The following is a 9,544-nucleotide window of genomic DNA, read 5'->3' on the forward strand; positions in this document are numbered from 1 at the left end:
ATATATAACAATCGATAACATCATTTTATTGTTAACAAAAAAGAAAGAATTAAAAAAGCTATATTTAATTTTTTTTAAAAGTCGAATATTAAGCTGTTTTTGCTTTTTGCTGAAAGTGTGGATATTTAGTGTGTTATTTTAAATAAAATGGATTATTTAATAATTGACTTGAGAGGAGAAACTAAGCGTCGTTTTCCGACGAGTTTTGCTTTTTCGTGATTTGGGAAACGAGGAAACACCTTGTATAAATATATCAATATGAGTAATAATATATTATCTATCATTTACATTTATTTTCTATATCAGTAAGCATGATATTTTTTCATTATATTAATTCTTTTTATTTCTGTGTCAGGTGATATTCAGGGATTAGCTTAATTTTTAGTGAATAAAATGTATCAAGTATTCACTTCAGCCTTGTTGCGTGCAACTCTTATCGCGGTGCTTACAATTTATTTATAGACATAAATTCAATGCAAACCAGGTGCGGTAAGAATCTAACTAAAAAACTAAAATACAGATTTAAATTTAAAATTAATTTTCAGAGAGTAATGGAAAGATGGAATGCTTTAATCATTGGTTGTAAATTGGAAAAGAGATTTTATTTGAGTGAGATTTCACTTTGATTTTTTGTAAATTAAATCCATTGTGCCATATGAAGTTCGTGATTTTTTTTTAAATTTATTTTTTGTACTTCGTATGCGTTTTGCGAAATACAGAAGTGAAAAAACCAGCACCACGAGGAACTGGCGCTCTTATTCATTAGAATTGCATCTGACGGCATCGGACGACAGATGTAAAAGGACGATTTTCCCTCTTCGACGGAGACTACAATTTGTTTTTCAGCTCCCAGGTGGGCTGACATACTTTGCTATTTTATCGAATTTCTCTTTTTCATGTCCCTGTGATTGTATATCATGCATGGATAATTTTTAGAATACGCCGAATAATATTGAAAAAAGTGCCAACGGAATTCTCAAGGGAAAAATGGGGCGAGTGTAAAGCATTAAACAATCCTAGATAATTAATCCTAAAACGTAATATACATTTCAAGATTTCAAATTGGAAGCTAAAATAATAGAAATTTGTCCTTTGTAGCTTCTGAAAGTGGCTTGTAATACGAAATAAATAAAGCACTGGCTAGTATTATGGAAGTTTCTGTAACGTTAGCCCTGAACGATCTGGAAAAGAAGTTAGGCTTCACGAAAATTTCGTAACCGTAGACAGAATAATTAAGTTACATTTTTAAGCCTTCAACATTACAATTTTAAAATGAAAAGACTTATAAAATGACATCAATTAATTGCATAAACTTAATTGCCTGCATGATTTATTGAATAAGAGACTAATTCATAATTTAAAACTTAAAATTTCTTATTTTAGGGCTGTTTTGCATCTGATAAATTATTCAAACTTTTTATACTTTAAAACTTTCAAATTCTAAACTTCAGAACGAAATCTAAAATTGTTAGTGAATCCTTCCAAAAAATTCTAATTATCACTTAATGACATACAAATTTCAACGCTTTCAATTGAACTTAAAAGCTACCAAACATTAAAAACTTAGAACTTGTGACTTTAACAAATGCATGTAAAAAAACCTTGACTAATTTTAAGCCAAAATCATATAAATTTGAAGATTCAAAGTTTGAACGTAAAATAATGAAAATTTTGCTTCCTGAAAGTTTGAAAGTGGCTTGTACTATGAAATATTTAAAATTAATTTTTAAGCTCTTAACGGTAAAATTGGCAAATTTTGACTCTTAGTCTTGAAAGTTTTAAAACAAGATATAAAAAATTTAAAGCTTCCAAATTAAAAGGCTTCAAAGTATACAGTTTTTCATTGAAATTTTGCATTTCCGAAGCCGAAAACTTTTAAATTTAACAGCCTTAGAATCAAAACGGTTAAAAATTGAAATATTAAAAGAATAAATTATCTTATATTTTGTATTTGAAGCTTACAAATTTGATCTGTTTAAGAATTGAAAAGATTCTAAATTTAAAGATATTTCAATTTAAGGCTTCCAAATCAAAGTTTTTATAAATTAGAAGCTTGAAGAATTGTATTTAAGTTTTCGCAGTCAAAAGATTTCGATTTGTATGAAATTAGAATTAAAATAATAAAAAATAGATTTAAAAAATTAAAATCTTTATATAACTGAAAGGCTTTGCAAATTCTTGAAAGTGATATTCTTAGTTCTTGACGTCGAAAGCTTTAAAACTGAATGCGTTAAAATTCGACGACTTTAAAACTACAAGAGACTAAATGTCAAAGTTTTAAATTGAATGTACTTTCAATAATAGTGAAAAAGCATTCATGCTAGGAAGCTCTCAATGTTGAAATTTTGTAACATAAAAGTAGATTAAACTTAAATTTCAATTACTTTAAATTTTAAATTTGTATATTTGATGGCTTTCAAGCTGAAAGCTTGAAAATAAGAGGATTTTAATATTTGTAAGTAAACATTCAAATTGAAATACTTTAACGATAGTAAAATCACAAAACGAAAGCTTTACATAAAAAACTAACAAAATTCACTCTAGATCCATTTTCCCCCAAGATACGTCAATCACTAGTCGTAAAAAACAGACAACAAAATCTCACCTATAAAATAAAAAATAATAGAGTGTATCGCTAATATCACGCAATTTCGTCATTAACACATACGCTAGATACAATACATCGTATTCTATAATTATCTGATTATGCAAACTGTACAATATACGCACAAATCTAAACGGGACTTGTTTTGCAAAATTTCTTAAAGAAAAATTATAAAATAAAAGAAAAATGGATGCAAAACGATTTCCGGATATAAAACTCCTATTCGGTACCTCAATGCTCTCTCCAATCTGTGGTTAGCAGTCTAAACTCGTTAATCTTGTTTTATGCTGGCAACTAACGCCACTACGCATACGTGGCACTGCGGGCAGCACAAAACGAGGTTGACGAGATTAGGTTGCTAACCCCAGATTAGAGAGTAGAGCCATAGATCTAACACTGTTGGGTGTCATATTATTTCACATTTTAATAAATTAAATATCCATGAATTCCTTGTTTGTTTCTATTATCCTAATCGATCCAAATTAAAATTTAAAAAGGAACTAACTCACGGAAGTAAATAAAAAAATGGTTGTATTGAAACCCTGCATTCAAGTCGCCGTTAAGGAGACTTATATATACACAAACACACATTCGTAAAATGCAAAAGGCTGTCGCCTCGTAAAAAGTTGTGAACTAAGAAAAGAATATGTGTAGATTTTAGAATTTTACATTTACACCTGGTGATACACCTACTTTTATCTTCTAAGACGACGCTTCATTATTTAATAAAAATTTTTTATTTTCCCTTTGTTATTAATTATTTCCCCTTTTAGCTACGTGATCACTGATCGAGCTCTCAGTATATATATATATATATTTATGTATACTTTATATTTGTGTTGTATATTTATAATATAGTTTCCAGAAAATAACACTCGTACAAAATTGACTATATCCCATTGCTTCTACGATGTGTTGGAAATAGTGCTTACACCTTGGCTTTAAAATAACTTTCGTGACGTCGATACATTATTTGAGGGGTCCTTTATAAATTTCATAAGGACTATTTTTACCTGTGAGAGTCAAATTATTATTTATGGATATAAAGAGACAAAATGTTAAAATGTCTTTAAAAAAATCTAGTTAAAATCATTTGGAAGCTGTTTTTTAAAAATTAATTTCATTTTAATATTATTTCCAGAAAAATAAAAAAATAAACCTTATGTAATTTTTGAGTGACCCCTTATCGTTATTATCTAATTTTCTAAATCGTAGTATCTCTCCTGATTTTTCTAGATATGATGTGCATACATATTGACCTGCGATTTTCCCCACCGGTTTACAAATTTTATACTAACCCTGATACATTAAATCAGAACTTTTCTATAGTATATTTATTATACACATGGGATTATTTTCTCAAAAATCAGGGCCAACCAGCAAAATAAAATTCTCTTTCTTTTCCTGAAGAAATTCCTTTTGATTATAATTATTATTGCAGTTTTGTAAATAATAGACTACAGTTGCCTAACGCAAGGATTTTATGATGGCGGCTTTTCTTATTGATCAATCTTATCGATCATAAGTAACTTTGGTCCGTCCCTTGCAAATCTTTACACACATTTACATGTCCGACTCGAATCCCAAATAATTTTATATTTTTTTCATGTAATTTAAAAATTTAATAAAAATTCAGATACTGCTGCAAAAAAATTAAATTTTACGGATATTTACACTCTTAAAAGTTAAGAGTTCCGGTCGGACTGGTGTCAGGAAATTGACGCGAAGGGGTTTTACTATTATTTCGAGAATGATTAGGCCAACTCGTCTTTTTCTAAATTTCTCCCATTTATTACTTCTCCATGCAACATTTTTTATTCCCATTGCTATCTATAATTCTATTGAAATTATTTTCCCTCCAAGTTATAAAACAAGAGTAAACAAATAAAATTAATTTCCTTAAAACTATCTTTAGAATAGAATCACTGAGCTTTGAATTATTTCAAGGTATGCTCTGGTGGCAGTGCTAAAGTTTCTTGATATGTTTTCACTACTCAACTTTCAAATTAATTTTATACCTTAAATCTAAAGTGAAAAAAAGAAATGAAAAATGTTGCGAGGGGAAATTAGAAAGGGGGCGAGAATGTAATAATAATATAATAATAATATAATAATAATTTCGCGGACTATTTCTTGATAACACTCAAGTCATTCAATGGTGACGAGGGAATCTGTACAGAATTAAAACAGCTTCGGTTCCCAATTTTTTCACTGGAGTATTTTCATTCCAAAAATTTCTATATCCTAGCGCCACATCTTCATTTTTTCATCGCCTGAAGGCGAAAGAAGACTTACTCAAGGGATGCACGAATTGGTGTTGGTTGCCGATTCTGGCTGTGAAAGTGCCACGGAAAAATCGGAGTCGAGGACCAGGTCACTGATGCAGCCCACGATTCCTTTTTTGAACCTCCCCCCAGTCGTCCTGATGATATCGGGCGCACCACCTTGAAATGAAATTGCAATTATACTTGAAAATATTTCAAAAATTCACTAAAATTTCAAAGGTTTTACAAGATTTTTTAAAAGTTTAAAACAAATTCGAAACATTCAAAATATTCCAGAAGCCCCTCGAATATTTTAGCGTATGGGCATTTCAAATAAGTATAAATAATTCGATACTTCCATGTTAAAAAAATTTTTTTTAAGTGTACGTCTAAAATATGAACTCTGATTTTTGAGTTGGCCCCTCGTTTTTTTACACGCTATACGCAGCAGAAAACAGACAGGTTTAGTAAATAATACTCTCTTGCTTAGAATATTATTTAGAAATATTTCGAACATATTTCAAAACGTTCAAAATTCTACATTGAAATCCCTGAAATTTTCTGAATTCCTTGGATATCGAGAATTTCTTAAAAATTCGGAATTCACTGAAATCCTTGAATATTCTAAATTCCTAAAAGTCTCTGATTTCTTGGAATTTCCTGAAATCCTTGAATACGTTGAATTACTTGAGTACTGTAAATTTCTTAAATTTCCGGATTCTTGAAAATTTCTGAATTCCTTGAATTCTCTGATATCTTTAAATTCTTGGTATTCTTTGAATTCCTTAAATATGGTTAAATTACCAATTTTCTAAATATTCTTAATACCTGTGAAATATTTGAAATTCTTGGAATTTCTTGAATATGCGGAATTCTTGAAAATCTTAGAATTTTTTGAATGATCTGAAATCTTTGAATATTGTGCATTCCAGGAATATCCTGAATTCTAGAAATTACTTAAATGCTCTGTACTTCTTGAAATTCTATGAATTCCTCATATATTCAAAATTTACTGAATTTTTCGAAATTTGAAAAATCATTGAATTCTAGAGCTTCCCTGAATATTCGGAATTCTTTGAATTCACTAAATACTTTGAAATCCTTGAATTACTCAAATATCGTGAATTACGTACTTACACAGAATTCCTTGAATTGATTTAAACCTTTCGATTAAATTCTCCGACATCCCTAAAATTCTCTGAATTCTCTAAAATCCCTAAGTATCCTGAATTCCTTTTATATACGGATTCTCCTAAACTCCTTGAATTCCTCAAAATCTCTGAATTCCCTAAAATCCTTAATTTTCCACAATTCCTTAATACTCAAAATTCTCTGAACTCTATGATTTCCAGAAATTTCCTTTCCGATGAATTCTCTGAATTTCTGGAATTGACTGAATTCCTCGAAAATTTTGAATTCCTCAAATTCTATGAATTCCTTGAATTCTCTGCATTCTAGAATTACCTGAACTACTTGAATTCTATGCATTCCTTGAATCCTCTAAATTCGTGGAATTCCTTGAGTTCTCTGAACTTCTTGCATTCTCTGAATTCCTTGATTTTTCTGAATGCCTCGAATTCTCAAAATTCCTTGAATATTCTGAATTCCTTTTTCTGACTTTCTAAAACTCCTTGAATACCTTAAAATCTCTGACTTTCCTGAACGCTTTGAAATCTCTGAACTTTCTTAATTGTTCTGAATTCCTTGAAATTCTTTGTATTATTTTAAAGTCTTTGATATTCTCAAAATTCAGACAATTCCATGAATTCAAGAAATTCAAATAATTGAGAGGGTATTTCACAAATGCTAGAAATTCATAGGTTTTCACGGTTTTAGGGACTTCAAAGTCTTTAAAATAATGCAAGGAATTTATGGAATGTAGACGAATTTAAGAATTTCTGATCATCCAACAGATGAAGAGGAATTCAGAAGATTTTAAGGAAGTTGAAAGCGTTCGCGAGAATTTCAAAGAGTTTGAAAGCTCCCCAAGCAAGTGTATTCAAAAGAATTAAAAAGAATTTACAACGCCAGAGAGTATTAATTACTAAACGTTTCTGTTGTTTGACACGTATAATGTTTTATACGTATTTTTACGTTTTTCTTATATATATTAAGGTATTGCATTCAACGATTTAAAATTGATAATGCCGAAAATTGAATAACTTCAGACTGGAATGTTAAAAATTGAACGCTTTTAAATTAAAACGTTCAGATGAATCACTTAATTTATATTCAAAAATGACCATTTCTAAAAAACATCTAATATCATTTTTTGCCGCTGATAGTTTTTAGGTCTCTTAAAACTAAAGATTCCTGCTACTAATCTTTACATACATCTGAAGTAATTGATGACATGTGTTCATGTTAAATCTTTAAAATTTCGAATTTAGCATGGACACAAACCCTTGAATACTCGATGTCGGTAAAAGTCGGTAACAGAAATCTGCAGCTTAAAAATTAAAATCACCTATATAGAGGCCCGTGTCAGTATTTAATTGTCGTAATTGTCCTGGAGATGATACTGAAATTCCAGGTCCGCTGTCTACGATGAGGGATGACCATTGCTCGTTTCTAAAAAAAATAATAAAAATATAATACGGGTCTTAGTTTATGAGGCTTGATCTATATATAAGAATTTGTATTTTAGAAAAAGGGACTTGCCTAACGGCTCTGATACGATGCCACAAATCGTCGTCTAATCTAGTGAGATTATATCTGAGTGTGGCTTCACCAGATCCAAGATTGTACGCTAAAGTGAGGTATCCCTGGTCCAAGCCAAGAGAAAGAAAATCATTCTTTGACTTCTGATCCTCTTTAGGATCAGACTGTCGACTACTCCAGAGTAGAAGACCGCTGCTACTGCTAGCCCTAAACCTCATATTTATGTCTACCCTATAGCTAATAATCCTGGAACACATTAACAAAAATTAGTATTAGTTAAATTAGGCCACTATTTTGTTGATTTTTCAACATTTTTCAAAAATTTTCGGGCGGATAAGATGTTTCGCTACATATCAGATGAAAAATAATATTCTTGCAGAGAAAAAAAGAAGAAAATTGCCTACCTATGAGTTTAAATTATTCATAACAGATTTAGCTTTTGATGTTATGTTTTTGTTTGCCATTAATTTAGTTTTTTGTCTGCGGAATAATGTTTTAGGGCTACTAGTTTGAAACCACAATGGTTGATAGGGTGTGATAGGGTGTTCCGTGAGATATTTGTGGTCCCAAAGAATAGGTGGGGTACGTGGAATAAGGGGGTTTTTGACAGATAGAGGAGGTCCAACGAAATAGGGTTATCTTGTGAGTAACAGGAATTAGCACACAGGCATTTTAAAATTATGAGTGAAAATAGATAATTTAGAGGTTTGTGGGGTTTCTTTTTCGGAAATGGAGAAAGAAATGAATGTGTGATACCTTTTCATGGTCTCAGCGTCGTTATAATGTAGGTAACTTTCGGTGCCAGTAAAGCTAGGCACAGATTTGTCGTGAGGATGCCCGAGGGAAATTTTGGGTTTCGTCGGCGAAGTTATCGAGAGGATATATTCGCTTGTCGCTGGACAGGAATGTGTTGTTCCTGGTCGACATCTGCAGGTGAATCTTTCTCTCATAGGACGACACTCGGCAACGCCGCAGGGTCGAGCCTCGCAAGCATGTCCGCAATTTCCTACGTTCACTCCACCTAGAGCTTCAGCTAGAATGCCAACCTATTGAAAATCACAGTCTATTATTCCGTGCAGACTCAAACTTGTCTCGCGAGTTTCTTACAATAGGAAATCTTTCTAAAGAACTCGAGACGAAATTATATGAAAATTCGACTAATTGTCTCTGGATATTCATCAAATTTTCAGCAGGCAATGTATTTCACTGAATAGATTTCCGATAATTCTGACGAAAGTTTCGGGTAGAAATTCACTTCGAACCGATCTGAATAATTTCAACATCTGTATCTGATCCAATCCGATTAGATTTTTCAATCTTTCTCCATCAGTAAACCAAACCAAGTTCTATCCGAATCCACATTTCAACCCTTCTCAATCCATGCGTAATATGTTAATTAATCCAAACTCGAGTTAATCCGGAATACACGCACGGAAAGAAAATGATTGGTAACATTTTTTAGATTATTGTTTTGAATTAGATGGGATACGAATTCTCTAATGATTCTGAATTATTCACAGTAGTTTGGAATTAATTCCTATCCAAAAGTTTGGCCAGGATTGTTGAATAAAATATGCGGACGTCTGCATAAAAATGGTGCTTATGGTTAGTATAGATCCCCCACTTAAGACCGAAAATAATAATTTTGACGCTGACTTAGAAAAACGCAAATATTTGTTAAACTAGAATCGATCGTCAAAGCCTGTTTCATGTAGACGCCCAAATATCAACAGTAATATCCCTGGTGAACATTTATTTGTACAATAAAATACAATCAATTACAATACTGTCAAAATTTAAATAATTTTGCAATAAGTTGATCATTTTAGAAAAAAAATCAAACAGTCTTGACCTTTTTTTTAATTAGAGGTAACCCAAGAGAGTATTAAAATATAAAACTAAAAGTTTAAGGAACGTATTCGTGATGGATATGAATGTCAAATTTTGTTAGGGGCACGTCACACGACATGCGACTATAATAAAATAAAACGATATTTAAAAATCTTTAAAACGT

At 31.1% G+C, this 9,544-nt stretch overlaps 1 protein-coding gene across 1 annotated transcript in view; it reads right to left on the bottom strand.

Annotated features, from left to right (window-relative positions):
* Positions 1 to 2,514: 2,514 nt before the first annotated feature.
* The window catches only part of LOC117180832 (pikachurin), a 421,131-nt gene continuing 414,101 nt past the window's right edge, over positions 2,515 to 9,544 (bottom strand). The window contains exons 12-15 of the mRNA XM_033373361.1: positions 8,287 to 8,576; positions 7,531 to 7,776; positions 7,337 to 7,440; positions 2,515 to 5,049 (exon numbers count right to left, since the gene is read on the bottom strand). Of these exons, the coding sequence (XP_033229252.1) occupies positions 4,901 to 5,049; positions 7,337 to 7,440; positions 7,531 to 7,776; positions 8,287 to 8,576 (789 nt within the window). The 3' untranslated portion in view covers positions 2,515 to 4,900. The remainder of the gene's footprint in view (positions 5,050 to 7,336; positions 7,441 to 7,530; positions 7,777 to 8,286; positions 8,577 to 9,544) is intronic.

Source organism: Belonocnema kinseyi, chromosome 9 (assembly GCF_010883055.1).
Source record: "Belonocnema kinseyi isolate 2016_QV_RU_SX_M_011 chromosome 9, B_treatae_v1, whole genome shotgun sequence".
Taxonomy (NCBI): Eukaryota; Metazoa; Arthropoda; class Insecta; order Hymenoptera; family Cynipidae; genus Belonocnema; species Belonocnema kinseyi.